The sequence below is a fragment of the Durio zibethinus genome, chromosome 23, assembly GCF_047325235.1.
Source record: "Durio zibethinus cultivar Kanyao isolate XHJ-2024 chromosome 23, ASM4732523v1, whole genome shotgun sequence".
Classification (NCBI taxonomy): domain Eukaryota; kingdom Viridiplantae; phylum Streptophyta; class Magnoliopsida; order Malvales; family Malvaceae; genus Durio; species Durio zibethinus.
The window spans coordinates 1,969,932-1,988,903 of NC_143184.1; the positions used below are offsets into that span (position 1 = coordinate 1,969,932).

General features: G+C 35.8%; 4 protein-coding genes across 9 annotated transcripts; 1 reads left to right on the plus strand and 3 right to left on the minus strand.

The window, feature by feature from the left end:
• Positions 1 to 231: 231 nt before the first annotated feature.
• On the minus strand, positions 232 to 2,137 carry LOC111313892 (Nuclear transport factor 2 (NTF2) family protein). The gene is made up of 5 exons (XM_022914756.2): positions 1,630 to 2,137; positions 1,274 to 1,428; positions 1,092 to 1,158; positions 897 to 948; positions 232 to 804 (listed from the first exon to the last, which is right to left on the minus strand). The coding sequence occupies exons 1-5, from the start codon at positions 1,985 to 1,987 to the stop codon at positions 711 to 713; spliced, it is 726 nt and encodes a 241-aa protein (XP_022770491.1). The 5' UTR covers positions 1,988 to 2,137; the 3' UTR covers positions 232 to 710.
• Positions 2,138 to 2,339: 202 nt separating this feature from the next.
• LCBK2 (Diacylglycerol kinase family protein) lies at positions 2,340 to 5,808 on the minus strand. The gene is made up of 12 exons (XM_022914755.2): positions 5,547 to 5,808; positions 5,364 to 5,440; positions 5,053 to 5,106; positions 4,857 to 4,916; positions 4,609 to 4,686; positions 4,359 to 4,405; positions 4,224 to 4,264; positions 4,027 to 4,111; positions 3,819 to 3,933; positions 3,533 to 3,655; positions 3,334 to 3,434; positions 2,340 to 2,804 (listed from the first exon to the last, which is right to left on the minus strand). The coding sequence occupies exons 1-12, from the start codon at positions 5,680 to 5,682 to the stop codon at positions 2,675 to 2,677; spliced, it is 1,047 nt and encodes a 348-aa protein (XP_022770490.2). The 5' UTR covers positions 5,683 to 5,808; the 3' UTR covers positions 2,340 to 2,674.
• A 1,808-nt stretch (positions 5,809 to 7,616) lies between these two features.
• Positions 7,617 to 13,713, plus strand: LOC111313893 (uncharacterized). The gene is made up of 11 exons (XM_022914758.2): positions 7,617 to 7,747; positions 8,308 to 8,377; positions 8,478 to 8,576; positions 8,688 to 8,884; positions 9,116 to 9,309; positions 9,505 to 9,613; positions 9,741 to 10,045; positions 10,552 to 10,983; positions 11,219 to 11,300; positions 11,405 to 13,006; positions 13,386 to 13,713. The coding sequence occupies exons 2-11, from the start codon at positions 8,310 to 8,312 to the stop codon at positions 13,544 to 13,546; spliced, it is 3,249 nt and encodes a 1,082-aa protein (XP_022770493.2). The 5' UTR covers positions 7,617 to 7,747; positions 8,308 to 8,309; the 3' UTR covers positions 13,547 to 13,713.
• An 80-nt stretch (positions 13,714 to 13,793) lies between these two features.
• On the minus strand, positions 13,794 to 18,723 carry LOC111313894 (protein REVEILLE 3-like). 6 transcript variants are annotated; one of them, XR_002693070.2, is made up of 10 exons: positions 18,234 to 18,723; positions 17,527 to 17,584; positions 17,307 to 17,430; positions 17,038 to 17,214; positions 16,818 to 16,946; positions 15,955 to 16,064; positions 15,755 to 15,814; positions 15,013 to 15,123; positions 14,380 to 14,480; positions 14,110 to 14,273 (listed from the first exon to the last, which is right to left on the minus strand). XR_002693070.2 is itself a non-coding variant. In XM_022914760.2 (9 exons), the coding sequence occupies exons 1-8, from the start codon at positions 18,506 to 18,508 to the stop codon at positions 15,016 to 15,018; spliced, it is 1,041 nt and encodes a 346-aa protein (XP_022770495.1). In that variant the 5' UTR covers positions 18,509 to 18,723; the 3' UTR covers positions 14,626 to 14,931; positions 15,013 to 15,015. The 6 variants fall into 6 exon arrangements, 3 of the variants coding, with proteins under 3 accessions (XP_022770495.1, XP_022770494.1, XP_022770496.1); XR_002693073.2 differs by lacking the exon at positions 15,013 to 15,123 and adding an exon at positions 15,615 to 15,666; XR_002693072.2 differs by lacking the exon at positions 15,013 to 15,123 and having other exon boundaries at positions 13,794 to 14,273.
• Between the last annotated feature and the right edge of the window lie 249 nt (positions 18,724 to 18,972).

Sequence of the window (18,972 nt, forward strand, 5' to 3'; positions counted from 1 at the left end):
TTGCTTCAATTATTGTTTAGCCTCAGGCTTGATATTGAGGGCACACTGTGCTGAAGGTTGAGACATCATTCATTAGGAGTCCTTCGGCTCTTCTGATCATTTCCCATCAAAGGGTATTCATGGCTCGATTCCCTGCCGCTTATGGGCCATTATCCACTTATTCTCTGTCATGGTTGGTAACTTACATGATCACATCTGCTCCCGTAGACATGGCTTTTAAGCATGGTAATATTAGCTAAAAAACAACCAGGCTTCCTTGCCCTTGCATGTAGAAAAGACGTAAGCTCGCACAATTATGGCAGGAACCTAAACCGATCAACCTAGTGTTTCGATTTTTAAGAAGGGGAATAAAGTACGTGACAATCACAGATTGGCTACAAAACAAAGTGCATTACAGCTGCAGGAATATGTCTATTGAATGCCTATAGGAGAAGCAATATAGCAATATGGCAGGGATATACAGGTCCCAAACAGGCTTCTTTCCCTTGTCTTTTACAAACTTTCTAGTGTAGTAATGCCTGCTTCTGCATGGTTTGCCTGTCTGAATACTTTATAGATTACTATGCAGGTGACAACTTCCGACAATTAGAAGCTCCACAAGGCCAGCATAAGTTTCTTCCATGTTCTTCTGTCAAATTTCTTGCCCTGTCATATTCTTTCTGAGGAGAAAGGTTCATCATCTCCGCAAGGAGGATGAGCTAAGAGGTTCTTCAGCTGTTTTTTCTCTTAAACCGGAAACCCCGAGTAGGCCTCAGAAGTTGCTTCAGCAATGCCATTTTGGGAACGTTCCAGTGCTCCACGTGCCTAAAAGATTCCATAAAGAACTTGATAAGATAGAAAGGTAATCAGAAAACAGTAACAGAAGAGCATCTCCATTTCTCTTCATTACTTGTTACCTGCATACTTTTCCAGATTGTGCATCAAAATAATACTCTGTATATCCAGTAGCTGCAACATCACAGAATCTTACAAGATAAGCAGGTATGTGGAATTTATATTGATGTAATGCCTTCAACATCTATGACCGTTAGGAAGGCTTTGCAATCCTATGTAAACTCATTAATATTGGTGTTGGGTTTAGGGTCACATACCAGAAAGAATAGGTCTCCACGGAAATGACATTACGCAACTAAAACGCCAGTGTCCCACTCCCTTGTTCTGCAGTTCCATGGATAACAACATAAAGAAAAGTTCTTCATTATCAAATTACATAGAAGATGGTAACAAGTAAAAGCCAAACAGGAATTCCATGATTATAACTTAGCCAATTCACCTCAAAGTCCTCCCACTTCATAAGTTTCATATTTGACTTTTCAATAAGAGATCCAAAGTTTGTGCAGTTCCTTTTGAAACGTTGAAGCCCTTTGAAGGAACCTGCTGGATCAGCAAATTCACAATTCTCCTCGTATGCGTCAAGTGTAACTTGACCTGATTTCAACAAAAAGGTATTACTACTTCCTCCCTGGATAATGCATGAAGAACATCAAATTGCACAGACCAAGCAAAAAAGACAAGTATGTTAAACTAAAGTCGAGCGCTGGCATGACCAAAATATATGTAGTTAATTGCAAAAAAAAAAAAAGGAAGAAAGATTTTGAATGGATTTATCGAGCCTTGATTTTCATGTACCAGTGACAAAATATGATCTTTCAAAGTCATCTTTGATGGTTTGAACGACTGCTGTACGATCAAAAGCTCCTGACCCATCTATGTCAAGCTTGATATTGCTCTGGGCACCTTCTTCAACATTTGAACGTGATCGGAGAAAGGAAGCAGCAATCCCCAAAAGCTCGGAGCCATACCAGGCTACCTTGAGAAGAGCATTTTCGGGTACAGATTCTTCTGCTGTGGGTAAATTGCTCTTGGAATTTTCTCCACTGCATCTAATTCTATAGATTTTGTGCCCATAATTTGGCCGGAAAATGATGCACTGACGCTGTGAGTTAACGTGGGGAGTGATGGAAGCAAAGAAAAGAGTGGCTGCCATTTTGGTTTTGAGGAGAAGAGAGCGCTATTGGTAAAGGCTTCTCCCGCTGTTTCTTTCAAATATCTTAGTCCTCGATGAACGATGGCCACAGAAACATTTCTAGACACAACTTCTTTTCCATTGTCTGAAACCAGAAATACGAAAACGAAAACGAAGTAGCACGTATCTACGACAGCAAGCAGACTGCCTTTCAATTCAAACCACACAAGGCAATGGACCCTGGGCTTGGTCGCTTGGTTTCCGTATTTAGGCTTTAACTCCACGGGCTGGCCACTGGCGTTGGTACTTACACAGCCGGCCATGAGGACTCATGACACCTAAGTCGAAAAACTTGAAATCATGCACTTCAATGTAAAGAAAGGTAATGTCCCGAGCTTATAGAGATTGACAAGACAACCAATTATACGACACAAATGAAAAACAAGTCCCCAGCATCGGTGTGTGATGATGCTTGTCTCAAAATTTACTGAACATAAGCATAATAAAAAATTTTAAAAAAAGGGAGCCACTCATGACTCATATCTATCATTGTCAATCTGTATTCTGTTCCATGTCTCCCCGCTTGTACGTTTGATAGCATCGTTTACTTTGTCTTACTCAACTTTGTAAATGGAGATGCATAATTTTAGAGTCAATTGATACATGGATTGCATTGGATGAAAAAAAGCAGTTTTTCCAGGGTTCATGTCAGCATATCATCTCAATAGCAGCAGGTAGAATAGACAACTTCCTTGGAAGAAATCCTAAATGTTCCCCATCAGACTGAATGAAAATGCTGCCACTGCTTGAAACGTCATCTACTTCGATTGTATATACACTGCAACAAGAGAAAATAGCTTCAATGGTATGCAACTACATTGAATAACATCTCTTAACATTTGTCAGCTAAAAAACTAAATGTCATCAAGCTCCAGTTCAAATTCAACAGATGATATAAAATCCTACTTTTAGTAACACAATAATTCATGGAAATAAAACATAATGGATGGCTGCAGGAAGCTTTAAATGCCCTGCAAAGGTTTGAGGACAAGAAGGGTTTTGGACCATCAATGCCTTGAGCTTCTTTGCTCCTATCATCTTAGCAATTAAGACCTTGATCTAGTATTTAAATCTTTTGCAACTCCAGTATATTTGAGGGTAAAACCATCTAACCAGAATGGTGCCTAAGAGTTTAGGAGCAGAATAAATCCAACATGACAAAAGTATGTTAGAGACTATCTCATTCTAGAGTAAAGATTATGAACAATTGCTCATTTGAAAGAGAAGCCACCTAAATAAGGAATGAAGACAAAATACCAACAAAAGGGAAAGGGCACTAAAATAATGCAGTAAGGAATGGTGCCTACTTTCTTGAGGTCACATTTTTCAATGACAAATGTGTCCCCTTGTATAGCTTGTGCAGTTTTAGAATGAAGTCATACCACTTGAAGCCCTGAAGAATGACAGCCTGCAAAGTATAAAACAAAACTTAAACAAACAATCATAGCACCCCAGAATTAATAAATACTAGAAATCACAGTGAGATGAATGGAAAAACTATTCCACCTCAAAACTTCCACTGCAAAGATCAGCATTTGGTGTAATTTTCATGCCACCGCCAAAGTACTTTGCATTTCCAATACAGAGGGTTGTCACTTGAGAATATGTTTGCCACTCACCCTCGTTCACCTGTATGTAAAATTAATTTTATGAAGTCAAAACTCTTAAAGCTGTCATGAGAAAATAAGCATGATAAAGGGTACAACATAGCCTAATGGATCCGAAGATAAAATAAAAAAAAAAAACTTTTAGAAGTGGAACTGTTACTTTTCAGATCCCTAAAAATGCTGACCTTGATTCTGAGGTCCTGGTTACGGTGCCCAATAAAGGCTTGCAAAGCACCAATAACATAGCACAAGTTTCCAAATTTCTTGTAGATTGAAGCATAATAACCGGCCTTTGCACTCCTGCAAAATTCCACAAAAGACAGCAGTGAGGCTAGTAAAATGAACTTATGTTTTATCAAGGCTTAATTCTAAAAATGACCAAGTTAACCTTACAGATGGATATCAGCAACATTTATGAAATAATGAGATCCTTCCCCTTCTCTGCTAATGACACCAACATCGATTCGTGATCTCACCCCTACAAAACAGCAGCATCAGCAAATCATAAAAAAAGAAAAAAGTGTCTCCAGTTTGTATTTACTAAAAATTAACACAAGGGGAAAAAGGATCCAGAAAGGGCATGTAAATACCTCTAGCAATGTGTTCTACGGCTTCACAAGGATCATTTTTCCTGAGAAAAATAGAACAATAAATACTTCAGACAAAGCAATAATATCATAAAAGCTTATAGCAAATTAATCTAGACTGGATTAGCACAAACTAACCATCCCAATGTTCGGGCGAAATCTGCCCCAGTCCCCAAGGGAATGAGCTGCAAGAAGGGAAAATGTTGTTATATTTTCCATGGGGAAATGCGAAAAAAAAAAAAGAAAAAGTGATCCAAAAAGATTACTAGCTTGCAAGTGAAGATAAAAGAGCAAGAAATACAAAAATTCAAGATTATCATTCATCAGAGCCTAACAACAATCCTTACAAAAAGAAAGAGGGAAAAGAGAGCTTAATGGGAATTCTTACTCCAAGAGCAGTTGAACGAGCAGCCTCTTTATTCTGATTAGCAACAGGTTTCCCATCCCAAAAGAACCCGTTAACTACCTGCTTATCACAATCCAAAAAAGATGTCAATTTATCACATGCTCTTCTAAAGAAAGTATGCAAAAAAAAAAAAAAAAGGGAAGAAAAATAGATGATACTACAAGATCATGGATGCTATATCAAACATATTTGATCATATACACTAAAATAATAAAAAAAAAAATCTGCACCTCATGAAGAGTTCCATCACCTCCAACTGCAATCACAGCATCAGCACCCTCCCTTATAGCCTGCAAACCATTATCCCTTAACTTACAAATATATAGAGCAACTCTTAACACAAACTCTTCCATAGGCAACCTAAACCAAGTTCAATCTCGTTGTCAGAATTGAAAAAAAAAATGTAAAAGAGGCCCTTATTCCTACCTCCCTAGTTATGTCAATTGCATGTGAAGGACCCGAAGTCAAAGATTCGCATATCTGCCACAACATACACAAAATATTCTCATTAATTTCAAATGATAAGCTAACTTGGTTTAAGCAAATCATATCTGTAGAGATTTGGAACAGATGCTGGAAATTTCACCCAAAAAAAAAAAACAGAACACAGTTTGAACTCTCATCTGAGTGCTAAAAGACATCGTCAAAAGAAGAAAAAGGAATTAATACCAAACGGCATCTAAGAAGAAAAGGCCGATGAGCAATAATTAATCGAAAAAAGGAAAAAGATAACTCACGTTACAATCACTACCGAGGCGAGATTGAAGATATGGGAGCATTTTCTTCCACTCTTTACCGGTTCTCCCATTAGCACCTGCTTCAAATTCACAATGCAAACAAGCGTAAGAATTCGGGAGGGAAAACATTTTCTCGGAAAACAAACAAAAACAGTAAAAAGACAGAGAAAACGGAATAAAAACCTCTGGGGTTGACGACGAAGACGAGATCACGACGGCGGATAGGTGAGGAGGAGGAGCCACCGCGGAAGACGGAACGGTCGGAGGACAGATCAGGAGCTATGGGATTCTCGGCTCTCATTACCACAGGCTTTGCCATCAAAAAGCGTGCACCAACAGATGCCACTGTGTAATAATAATAGCAAACCGTATTCGATTCATAAGGCACCCTTGTAAAAAGAGAGAAATTTAACGTCTTTTGATTATGCTTAAATGATATAATAAATTTCTAAGCAAAAATTATATAATAAAACTATTTTTATAAAAAATTGCAATTTAAAAATAAAAAATAATTATATACATATATATATATATATTAAATTTTGAAATCTGTATGATGGTCATTAGAGTGTAATTGAATACAAGACTATTAGAAACTCGATATAAATGTTTGGTTTTATTTTGTATGTATTAAAAACGATGTTGCATTTTTTATATCACAAGATTTGATAATTTATGTATTTATTTAATATAAAATATTAATAATTTATGTATTTATATTATATTTTATATAAAAATTAAATATGTATAAATATAAAAAATATAAAATATAATTTTTTATTTTATTAAATTTATTTATGATTTTTATTAAAATTTTAAATCTTATTATTTTAATATTATATTATTATATTGTATTTAAAATTTTCATATCTTCGCATCTTAAAAATGTTGGAGAAACAATAAAAGAAAGAAAAAAAGCTAAAGCTCTCACTAATTTAAAATATATATTTCGAAATTTTTTATAATAAAAAAATAATATTTATCTCACCATATACATCATAATAAAGATTTAGATTAATGTTACAAATAATTTTTAAATTATAATAAAATATTTAATATAATATTTAAAATTTAAAAATTTATAATATAATATTTAAATTATAAATTTATTAATTAATACAATATTTAAAAATTTATTTATATATCATATGTTATCATTTATAACTAATAATATTTGAGGTAAATATCATATTAAATACTAAATTTATAATTTAAATATTTTATTAAATATTTTATTTTAATTTAAATACAATTTATATCATTAATGCCAAAGATTTTCCTTTCGTCATTGCCAATGTTTATGGTTCAATAAGTAATCCTTTGACTCTAATCTCTCGAGATAATTGAATTATGATAACTGTTGAGGACTGACGGTAAAGGATTTTGCTACCATCCCATCAATAGAGACCAAAAGATAAAATTTTTTTAAGGTGAGTTAGTAAAAATATTATATTTTGTTATTACAGCTTAAATCCGATTTATGTTGTCATTAGTTTTATAGGTAGACAAAATGTAGATAATTTTTCATTAAAATTTAGATTTATTCTGATTATGAAATGAAATAATTTTTTATTTAATTTTTTCATAAAGAAATTTTTTTATAAAAAAACAGATCCAAAAACTTCAGCTAATAAAAAATAAGCAGAGATAATTACGGATAAATTTTATGCATTATTAATTATTATTAAATTATTTAAATCTTAATATTTATAATAAATTTATATTTTTAAACTACAAATTCTTTAAAATATATATAAATACGGATTAATACGGCCAACTACCAAGATTTTACCAACAGCGAAACAAAGTGATTTTAGTTTAATTTATTGTTTGGTTACTGACAATAGAGATAAACGGCATTCCCGTCTTTGATATTATCAAGTATCAGAAATATACGGGACCCGTTTTTTTAAAATTTTTTACTGTTTTAATTTTTATTTTATCTTATTCACCAAAAAAGTTTTATCTTCCCACGCGCCTTAAGAAAATTACTACAAGTAACTAAAATCTGTAGGAGAGGAGATCCCAGTGAAATTCGAGCGTGTAGAATACGAGAGATAAATTTCTCGTTGGATTAGTTGAAATTTTCTAAATTTTCTTTAAAAAATTAGTTTTTTTTTTGTTTGTTTAGCGAAGTGAAAGGTGAAGCACGTCAATCCGCAACAGTCAACAGTAAAGAGAGAGAGAGTGAGAGAGAGAGAGACAGCCAATGCCAGTCTCTTTCAAAACTTCCTCTCTCCAACAAAAAAAAAAAAACACGCAAGTTGCTTTCTCTTTCTCTCCCGTCGGTTGATTGAAAAAAAACGCTAAAAAAAAAATTACAGATCGAAACCCTAACTTTCTCTCTCTACTCTCTCTCCCCCTCCTCACTTCCTTCGATCCAGGTAGCTCGTTTTCAATTTTATTTTCCTATAAGAACGAAACCTAGGTTGATTTTGTATGAAGTACCTTAGCTTAGCGCAGAAAACCTAGAAATTTATCTCATTTCGATCTTAATTAGGGGCTTTCGTTGATTCGATATTTGGAATGATTTAGCTCTCGAATCTGCTTAGTTTTGTGTAAATATGCGTTTGGTCCCAGCTCCAAAAAAAGGATCGTGTTTGGTTTAGGCAATTCCGATAGAGAAGCTTTGGGCGGCGTAATATTGTAATATTTGGTTAGTGTTTAGGGTTTTATTGTATATTTTTTTGGATCAAAGAATGGAATAGCCTAATATTTGCTTTATCTTCATTTATAGTAGCTGGGGGCGTTTTGAATTAGCTTTAGATTTGGTAATTAATGATAGTTAAGCTGTGATTAGGAAACATTGAAGAAATTGGATGGTGATAAGCTAAATGGGAATTGCTTATCAGATTCAAGATTTTTAGTTATTGAATAGTGAATTTCGTGGGAGCAGCTAGAGTTAAAGAGTATTTGGTATATATTCGTCTTTAAATTTTTGCAGAAATGAGCTTAGAAAATGAAGAACAACATTCATTACATCAGCCAGCGGATACCAGCAAGGAATCTCAAAAGTAATCACTTCTTTCATCTGAATAATTATTTATTTTAATGCTTTGGTTGTGTTTATGGTTGATTGACGCTGATAACCGATTTGTTTTTTTAATGATTCAGGAAATTGAGGATTTCATATACCAGAGACCTTTTGCTGTCATTGAGTAAACTGGATGTTTGCAAGAAGTTACCCCCAGGATTCAATCAATCAATTTTGAGGTGAGATTCTCTTTTTGATGGTCATGGATTACGTATTTTGTAAAATCATGAAGATGAAAAAGTCAACCCTGTTCTTTTGGTATTCATTGTATTATTTTATGGTTGGAGCAGTGAATTCGAGGATACATCACAAGATCGGCAAAGAATTCCTGGCCCCTTGACGGCTTATAGGCGTAATGAATATGGTTCATCACCACCTACAAGAGGGGATTCAGGTAACTATTCTCGGGGAATTAGTGGACGGTGGGACAGTCGCTCTAGTGGAAGGAGTGATAGAGACAGCGATTCCCATTCTGATTGGGACTCAGGTAATGTTTATGATTCTTTTATTCTATCAATAGTTTGATTTATGTTTTCTGCTCACATGGACTGCTTTATTCATAGTACTTTCTGTTAATACATGTGGTAATTCACTTCATTGCCTCGAGGATGTTCAGTAAGTTTGTCCTTGGGGCTTTTATCTACTTCATTTATGTGTTGTGTACAGCAACTGACAAATTGTATTATGTTGTAAATTGAATGACTCTATTGATATGCAGATTCTGGAAGACGCTATAGTAATCAATCCCAGCGGTCTTGGCAAGGTCCCGAGCATGATGGGCTTCTGGGGAGTGGTTCTTTTCCTCGATCATCTGGATATGCAGCAGGGACAGCAACTCCAAAGTATCGAGCTAATGATCAATACCATCTAAATAGGAGTAATGAGCCATACCATCCACCCCGCCCTTATAAGGTACTCGTTTGCTTTTATTGGTCATTTGCAGACAAAATTGGACCAGTACCAAGATAGCAGTTATATTCATTTTAATGTAGAAATGCATATTCAATATTGTGCTAAAATTATATCTACCATGATTGCAAAATGATGCACTGACTATTGAAATACTGTTTTAATAGATGTCATTTATGTGTTGCTGATTTTTTTCAGGCTGTACCTCATTCAAGGAGGGAAACAAATGACTCGTATAATGATGAAACATTTGGTTCCAATGAGTGCACTAGTGAAGATAGAGCAGAAGAGGAAAGAAAGAGAAGAGGTAGGTTATCTGTTCTAGAAGACTGTCTGCTGATTGTTGTTTATTTTGTTTGTGTATTATCTTCTTCCTCTACTCTGATTTTGTTATCTATAAATCAAAGCTAAAGCATGATGACTTTCCCTTTTAGCTTCATTTGAGTCATGGAGGAAGGATCAACAGAAAGCATTCCAGGAGAAGAAGATTAATCCAGAAAGGCGTAAAGATGACTTCGATATTTCAGAATTGCTAGTGGACTCCAAAGATGATAAAGGACATCCAAATAAAAACAAGGAATCAGATGAACCTATGCCAGCGTCAAATATTGATTCCGAAAAATCTTCTCTTCCCTCACAAACCCCTGCATCCAGACCTCTTGTACCACCTGGTTTTGCGAGCACAATTTTGGAACAAAATTCTGGAACCAAAACTTCATTGCACTCTGACTCTTCACAGGTAACTATTACATTTGTTTTCAGAATTTAAAACAACCCTTATAATGTCGTTTATACCTTTTGGTATGTAATTTGATTGGAAGTGTCAATCATCAGTTCACAAGTTTACCTACTTTTTGCCTTCACATGATCTTGGATTGCAATTAGTTACTGAGACATTAATGAATGGTATCTCTTTGAAAGTCACTTATTGGAACTATAGATTTTATGAAGGTTGCATTGAGCACTGCTTTAAAGTAATATGTTATTCTTCCGTTATTTTTTGGCTAATATGTTATTCTTCTGTTTGGAATGCTGAAAGATGGGGTATTCTTAGCGGGTGATTGTTGCTTGCATGTGGTTTTCTCTCGGTAGTTGTACTTTGCATATATTTTGTAACTCAAAGCTGATGCTATTAGGAAAAAGCATGTTTCAAATATACTGATCGATGTTGAGTTTCTTGTTTGTCACACATGTTCTTTGCTGTTATACTTGATTAGTGATATTTCTTCCGTTATGCTTCTGTAGGTTGGGAGTTCTGAAATTGAGGACAGCCTTTCAGAGGCCAAAGGCAGCTTTCTGTTGAATGGGACTTCTGATGACCTTGCAGGCAAACAGTCTAAAAAGTATGCAGAAGAAACTTCGAGTGAGCAGCAGCTTGGAGATACAAACATTCGTCTCTCAGCCAATAGTAAGAGTGGGAAGGCTCTGAATTTCTCATCAGCTTTAGATAAATCTAATGAGGCAATTAGCATGAATTCTCAAATATACAAGAGTTCTAGTTTCTCAGAAGCCTTTGCAGCCCCAGGGAAAAGTGAAGTTACAGAATTTGATTCCAAGAAGCTGCTAGCAGATAAAATTTTGACTGAAACCAACCGGGATAGTTCAACTTCAATTCTAGACAAGCTTTTTGGCAGTGCTTTAACACCAAACGGAGGAGGCTCCGCTTATTTCACTGAGGTATTATTTTGATTTTAGAGAGGTTGCACACACACACATAGAAGACACCTATGCTGAATGACTTTAGTCAAATGATCATTTCTACTTCCTTAATGTAATTAAAACTAGTTTGTTCAATGAACTGTATATCTTATTTATGTGTGATTTATTTAGATATTTTATTTAATCTTTTCACATTCAATTTTCCCTGATAAAATATTTTAACATCTTTTAATATCTCTTGTTCTTTCTTCAGCCTAATGACAGCAAAGCAGATGAGACTTGGGCCCCTGACACTTCCCATTCTTCTAAGTTTGTTCATTTGTTTCTTGATGAAGGTTTGTTGGCATTTATAACAACTAATCTGGCTTTAAGTGAATTTGCTTAGGTCTCAAGTAATAAAATATGAGCTGATATTCTTCTTTTCATCTTGTCATTGCAGACAAGAAACCAATAGATGATCTCTCCGCTGGCAGGCCAAAAGACTTGCTCTCATTAATTCAGGGTGGTGAAAAGGGTGGTTATGTTTCTGATAAGATAGCTACCAAGCATGTAGCATCAAACTTTCCATTCCAAGTCTCTGAATTTGCAGACAGGAATGTTTTATCAAATTTGACATCTCCTGGAATTGTAAACTCTGAGCAATCATGGAATGTTAATGATGTTAATAAACCAACAGCAGTTCCAGCTGTCCTCACATGTGAGGATCTTGAAAAGTCAATTCTGTCAGAAAGCACTGAAAATGATCCAATGTTGCCTCCTGCTGTTGAAGGCTGGAAAATTCTTGGTGCTGAAAGTGAGAAGCAAGAAGTTAATCTCAATGATCATGCATCCCAGCACCTCCTTTTCTTGTTACAGAATAAAACAAGTATGAAAAATATAATATCATCTGCCAATCTAGACATCAGGTCTTCAGAAAGAGTACAAAATAATGAAACAGCAAGTGTTGACTCTGCACCTCGTGATTCAATAGAGGTGAGTGCAGAAAATGTTTCCAGTTCAGGGAAGAGTCTAACTCTTGAAGCACTTTTTGGAAGTGCTTTCATGAAGGAACTACAATCAGTTGGAGCACCAGCTTCTGTTCAGAGGTGCCTAAATTCTGCAAGTGATGTATTGGAATCTAACAGGATTCCCCTTCATATCACAGATGATAGTTTTCTTCCTTCAACAGTTCACATTGGGTCAAACAGGACTAAGTTTGAAACAAATATTTTACCATTTACTCAAAGTGAGCAGATTAAATCTGATGACATTGAAGAGCATTTGTTAGGCTATAATGATGCTCGATCTGCAGTGGATTCATCTCATCTCCGAGCTGAATTAGGGTCTAAACTTGGTGGTTTTGACGGATCCCCTAAAATTCGGCTTCCTGAAGAGGATAGTTTGATTGGCGTCGGTAATCCTGTGAAACTCCCGAACTTCATGGCTGGTAATGTAAAAGCAGAGCTATTGCCCTCCCAAGAGACACCGACCGATGTTGCTGAGAAACTAGCAGCTTTGAAGACTGTCTTCCGGGATCACAGACCTGTTATACAAGGGGAAGAAGCTCCACCTTTTCTTCATGGTCCCTATGATATTAGGGAGCCGGATATTCCATTTCATAACCAAAATTTCCGGCCATCTTCTCCACAGCTTCATCCTCGATTGAATCATGGAGGTCCTTTGATTCATTCATTAGATTCTCATCCTTCTAACATCAATTCCCAGGTTAAGTTCATGGCTCGAGAAGGCATCATCCATCATGATACCCCATCAAATCATCAATTTCCTGCAAGCATGCTTCGCCCTCCTTTCCATCACCCTAGCAGTGGACTAAGTGGATTTGATCCTTCAATGCATCATCCTATGTTACAACAAATGCCTATGCCCGGAAACTTCCCTCCAACCCACTTGCAACGTGGATTTCCGGGGGGTGTACCACTGTCTCATTCAAATAATCAGGTGACTGGTTTCATTCAGGAAGTGAATTCAATGCATGGCTTTCCGTTTGGACATGGTCACCAGCAGCCCCAGCCCAACTTTGCTGGTCTTGGAGTGCCTCCAGGTAAAGTACTTAATATATATCTTATTTCTTTCTCATCCTTACCAATTTCAGCTTTGTGAAGCCTGCTCACTGTATTTCATTCTTGGAAATGCCTACAATCGATGTAATGGACTGTTTTGTTGGCTTGAGGTAATTTAAGAAGTATGATAATGCCCATGCCAAAACTTGTTGCAATCATTGCGAAACGCTTATTTTATACCCCTATATGGCTGGAAGATTGAAATGCTAGAGGGACTTTTTCATGCTCTCATGTTGCTGCATCTCTTAGTATTCAATCAAGATCTAAATGGTTATCCTGCAAGTGAACTACTGTTACTGTAATAATTATGTTTCACGTTTCATATGCCAATAATATTAACATTTTTTGTTTGTTCTTCAGGTCATGACGTTGGCAGCGGGAGCCCTCATCCAGAGGCATTGCAAAGGCTTATTGAGATGGAACTCAGGTCAAACTCAAAGCAGATTTACCCGTTCGGTGCAGCTGGCCACAGTCAAGGGATGCATGGTCATGAGCTAGACATGGGTTTTCGGTATAGATAATGGCTTTTGGTTGTAGATTTGTCGTATCGCAATGTATTGAGTGTCTTTTGCTCAGACTTGCTACCCGGTGAATTGAGGATAAAGTTTGTTCTTAATTCAGGAGGGATTGCTTTGGGTCAGTCAGTGGAATTAAAATCATTATACATGAAACTGGCTTTTGGTTGCAATTGCCCTTTTTTTTTTTCTCTTAACGTTGAAGGGGCCAAAGGGTAAACAATAAATCACTTGTTTGGGAAGAGTGCGGAACTTTTGGGATACCAACACTTAAATAACATTGTTTGTTGAGCAATTGAATCACGTGTTAAAGTCTGATATAAAGACAAACAAGAAGCGGACTGAAGAATTTGGTCACCAGATAATTTCTGGCAAGAGACAAAAATGATCCTATTATCTTCAAGCACTTGGCCTAGTTTGAATTGAAGCCTACTTCCCAATTTGTAACCCCTTTTAGAGTTATTGTATCTAAGAAGAAATGATGCCTGTTATTTACATTATAATATACTTTTGAGAAAGAAAAACCCAGACAGAATACAAGAAACCAGTTGGTACTTTCACGTACCCTATCGCTTGAATCTAACCAGTGATCAATTTCTTTAAAAGAGTCCAACACCTTTTCACAAATCATGGGGAAGCTCGAGTCTGTTACCATTTGGCTGGACTCCACCATGATAATTTTGAACTTGAAACTAATCAGTTTAGCTATGATCTGAATTCTCCGACTAATGATCTGCACGTAAAAGAATTTAAGTTCCAAAATCTCTTTCTAACTTCTTCAGTGTTCAAAAAACAACAAAGAAATGGATATACAGGTAAGGTACTAGAAAGTTACTTACTATAAAACATGAAATTAGACCATGTGAAATTCCTGTCTGCAAAAGTAAAACCTTGAATTCGAACATTGGAAGGCCAGATTTAATATTACAGCCCTTCAGCTCTGCTCATAATCGATTTAATATACAGCAACGTGTTCCAATTAGTTAACTTGAACCAGCAAAAAGAATTACATGGATATAGAAGCAGATTGAAGGGTGTTATAGAATGCAGAGAATAGACAATGGAGCCAATAAGAGAATGATCGATACAGTAATGCAAACCCTAACTTCATTTCTGTATCAAAACCCCAGAAAGCAATTCTTACAGAATATACAGTGAAAAATTCAGAGAGCACTCAAAGCTCTATACATGGTAGCCTCTAACAGACTATTTTTGTAAGATATACACAAGGCACAAAAAAAGACATCAAGTATATTGACAAGTTATGCTATAGGCTGCCAGGTCCCGGCAAGATCATATCAACACTGCACATACATACATATATACATACATACACATCTGACTGCTACATCTTGTTAGCAAGTTAACCTGCTGTATCTTTTTCCTGCAACCTGGCAAACATGCTTTGGAATGAGCAATAAGCTGACAAGAAAACGATGAGGGCATGCACTGTTTCCGAAACACTGAAGTACCTATTATGCTGTTGGAACAGCACTAGCTGATTTATGAGTGTGAATGTCATTGTACGAACTACCAAGTTTAACACACTCAGACTCTGCCTCATATGTTGAAAGCAACCTTCTCTGCAATGATTTTATTACTAGTTAGTAAAGAAATATATATATTTTGACTAGATGACCAAAGGTTGTGTTTATCTTTTGGCATTAACCGGTTTTAGTTTTCTTTTGCAGAGAAATAATAATTATTTATTTAGCATGTACATGACAAGAGATCAAAACTTAAAGCCAGAACAGGAAAGAGAAGCCAAGAAGTGGGACACAAATAATACTCAAGATGATAATGATGATAGTGATGGTGGTTTATGATCATAATATATCAAAAATAAGTGACGGTTATGATAAATTACTATGAAATAAACGAAAGAGTGGAAATAGTAAAAATAAACAAACATCTAATAAATCTTGAACTCCTTTGGAATTTATCCAAAGTGCAGACCCTCCAAAGCAGAGAACATCGTAGATATGCAAAATTCTAAAACAATATCACAGGATGAATTTTATACAAGAACATTAAAATGAAGGAAGGAGATAGAGTGATCAGTTCAGATTCAAACTTGAATGTGGTTTCATTATGTGCAGACTTCTCCATCAAAAACTGTTTTAGGCCTAAGAATTGAATCATAAAGTAACATATACTTTATAAGAGCCAACAATTAATATAAAAACATGCTGAAAACAAGGAACAAGAACTTACATGATCCTCAAACTCAGGGCTTGTCAAATTGACAGAGAGATTTCTCATCAACAACACCACCTGCAAAGAGGCAAATAAAGCACCTTGAGTGAACCATAAGCTAAAAAAGTGAGCATTTGACACCTCTATCTCCTCCACACACATTCCAGTTGAAAAAAAAAAAAAACTGTAGATTATTAACATCATTTAGGGTGACATACAGTTTCCAAATTTATTGGGTCCATCTGCTTCAACTTCTGCAAGTGCCCACTTGCACTGGGGTCAAATATACTGCCAATGAATCCGTACACCTGAGCAAAATCTGGCATAACTGCATCAAATAGAAAGCAGACTTATCACTAATGGGACAAAGGAAACTTCAGGATGTGATGACAGAAAAAATGAGTATCAAGAAGATTTTTTTATCAGGTATTCTTAATACTCCAGTGCTTGACCGACAACAACAAAACCAAGTGAATAATTCGCATTCAATCTTTTTGCTGGATTGAACTAGGCAATTCAATGTGCACAAGCAACATGTCCATCTTTTTTGATGTAAATAAGGGTGGAAAAAAACTAAAAAGTGCAGCAAGAGAATATAGAATAAGCTAGTAAGTAAGAACATCAAGAAACTGTACAGCAACAAAAAGCAAAAACATGGGAAGAATAAGATCAAACACTTTCCACAGTCAAATAAGTTGATTTTTTTTATCATGAGAAAGCTAGAATTCATCATGTAAGCATCTGAGACAACATGATCATTTTCTTGCAAATGGCGAAATGTGAATCTTATTGTAATAATAAACAAATCTCAAATAGATGAGACAAAAGTAAACAATGTTGAGTTTTTCAAGTGTAAAGTTAAGTGAATATGTCAAACAAATCAGAATTATCTTTTGATAACAAGCACTTAATTCAGTAATCAGCATCAGGTGTTAAAACCCTAGTGGCTGTACACCATAGCAGTTGATTAAGGTGCCGTGTAAAAATGCATTATTGATGCCATTATTTTCAAAAATTGCATGCACGGCAATATGGTCCAATGATGCCAGTATCAAGCTCAAAGTAGAAATAAAATACTAACCTCTAGATTGCTTCCCGTGATCTCCTTGGTCAATTGTTTCACCAAATGACCAAGTTCTGGGAGTGCTTTCATTACTGCTACTGTAACAAGAATTATGCACAATAGTTGGCCCAGCCAATACTGCTTCATCTAAAAACATACATGATCCATATGTTAGTATACTTTTAAGACTTAAGAGGAAGTAAAAAGGAGGTAAAAGCAGTGCAGAAACAATTAAAACCTTTAGTCACTTGAGGTACAGAGACAGGCGGTGCAGAGTTGTAACCCCAAGAAGACAAAGCTGCAGTGGGAACAGGATTTCCAAGCATTGATGATGAATCTATTCCGTACGTATAACCAGATTCAAGCAAGGCAGATGAAGACTGAAATGGTCCAGCAACTTGGGGTACAACAGAAGCTGTAACAGATGAACGAGTAACTGAGTTTCAATTCAAGATCAAGAATTACAAAAAAAGATACAGATGATATCAAAATGTTGGTTATACTGACCATTTTTGGGAGCCTTTTGTGGGTATGGATGAGCTGCTTTCCTTTTTGGTCGAGGGGGAGGTACATGTTCGCTTGTCCCATTTTTCTGAACCTTTAGGAAATACTTCTGTGCATGGCTACGGATCTGCCAAAAGCATCCATTAAAGTATTCAGTAAAACACATTGAAAACAACATATAGCCTAGTAGTAGTGAAAGATCTCATAACATCTTTTAAATTACCTGGATCACTGTCTTCGACCCAACAAATGCTTCAATCTTCTTCCAATCACGATCAAATCTAAAATGAGTAAGGTGAATAAAAAACACACATCAGCACCATGAGCCAGAAAGTGTGCATTGAAAATGTAAAACAGCAGACTTGCTCAATGTAGAAATACCTTGGGGGCTACTTTAAATTTTATGCATTCAATTAACTTAATCCCACATACTTGGATTAAAACTTAAAATCAATATCTTATTCCAGTTACTCAAAAACCAAATCATTTAAATAAATTACAAGCAAACGCATAAAAGTGGTAAAGGTACCAACAAAATGTAATCCCCCCAAAGCAAATTTTAACAAAAAATTTACATCACCTAAGTATATTATCTTCTTTGAATTACATCACCTCAGTCGAAATGAAATCGAAATTTTGAAGCTTTTTTCCCTTCCCACAAAATATTTCAGCACACCTAGCATATAAACTCTAAACATTACAAGCAAGCATTATAATTACAAATTCACCATTAATTAACAACCCCAAATTTAAAACCCTAATTTGCAGTTTAATCCCAATTAAAAAAGTAAAACAGGAAAAGAATTGATTTTGTCTGTCACTGCACTCAATTCAAATTTCCAACAAACCAAACAGTAGCTAAAATCAAACAAATAAAAAACCTAAATTTTATACGAAAAAAAAGAAATTAAATTTAACAATTTTACTGACAATTGAAGAGCTTCTAGAAACTTATCGTGCTCCTGCTCAGTCCAGCTCTCTCTAGACTTGGTAATAGTGTAAGGCTTCCGGATCTTCTTATTGGGATCCTCCGAATAGGCCATCGTATTACCAGCACAGGACGTGGACATGGAGGAAACAGCAGGAGGAGGATGAGGCGACGCCACCGTATTGGCAGGCGGCATAGAATTAAGACCAGGAAGACCCATATTCATGGGATCGAAAAAGTAAAACCCTTGAATCGGGGTAGGGTTCACGGACACCATAAGCTTGAAATTCCCAAACAGTAATTGGCAGTAAATAAAAGAGAAAACAATCTAATTTTGGATTTTAATTTCTGTTCCTGTCTTTGGCTTTGGTTTTCTTTTTGATATTCGTTCTTTCGAAAGTCAGACAGATGCTAGAGACGAGATGTGGTGAGGATTTGACAATTGAGCATTTTATATAGACCGAAGGGAGAGAATGAGTTTTGTTTTGTGGTGGGGGGAGAGGAAAATCAGAACTATGGATTTTACCTAACGGAGGTGCCGAGATGACCGTACACGTGGAGAAATCTGAACAATTATATAGATGGAGTAGGACAAGTGGCAAATTTTGTTTTATAAAATGGTTTTACTGAGTGTTGGCAGTTAGGATTCTCCACCGCCTCAGGGGCAGGTTTTACCGCCTTTGCACTGCCCGTACAGCTTGGATTTAACTAGTTAGGTATTTTTACTTTTTTACTGAAAAG

Excerpts from the sequence above, each read along its gene's own strand:
- LOC111313892 (XM_022914756.2), bottom strand. The coding sequence starts at position 1,987 with ATGGCAGCCACTCTTTTCTTTGCTTCCATCACTCCCCACGTTAACTCA. Across the intron at positions 1,429-1,629 it reads AAGATCATATTTTGTCACTG|GTCAAGTTACACTTGACGCA; the intron begins GTACATGAAAAT and ends TGTTGAAATCAG. Across the intron at positions 805-896 it reads CAATCTGGAAAAGTATGCAG|GCACGTGGAGCACTGGAACG; the intron begins GTAACAAGTAAT and ends GGAATCTTTTAG.
- LCBK2 (XM_022914755.2), bottom strand. The coding sequence starts at position 5,682 with ATGGCAAAGCCTGTGGTAATGAGAGCCGAGAATCCCATAGCTCCTGAT. Across the intron at positions 4,265-4,358 it reads TTCGCCCGAACATTGGGATG|GAAAAATGATCCTTGTGAAG; the intron begins GTTAGTTTGTGC and ends TATTTTTCTCAG. Across the intron at positions 3,656-3,818 it reads ACCAGGACCTCAGAATCAAG|GTGAACGAGGGTGAGTGGCA; the intron begins GTCAGCATTTTT and ends TTTTACATACAG.
- LOC111313893 (XM_022914758.2), top strand. The coding sequence starts at position 8,310 with ATGAGCTTAGAAAATGAAGAACAACATTCATTACATCAGCCAGCGGAT. Across the intron at positions 9,614-9,740 it reads AGAGGAAAGAAAGAGAAGAG|CTTCATTTGAGTCATGGAGG; the intron begins GTAGGTTATCTG and ends TTTCCCTTTTAG. Across the intron at positions 13,007-13,385 it reads TGGTCTTGGAGTGCCTCCAG|GTCATGACGTTGGCAGCGGG; the intron begins GTAAAGTACTTA and ends TTTGTTCTTCAG.
- LOC111313894 (XM_022914760.2), bottom strand. The coding sequence starts at position 18,508 with ATGGTGTCCGTGAACCCTACCCCGATTCAAGGGTTTTACTTTTTCGAT. Across the intron at positions 17,431-17,526 it reads GGTCGAAGACAGTGATCCAG|ATCCGTAGCCATGCACAGAA; the intron begins GTAATTTAAAAG and ends TGCTTTTGGCAG. Across the intron at positions 15,124-15,754 it reads GCCCTGAGTTTGAGGATCAT|AGAAGGTTGCTTTCAACATA; the intron begins GTAAGTTCTTGT and ends AAATCATTGCAG.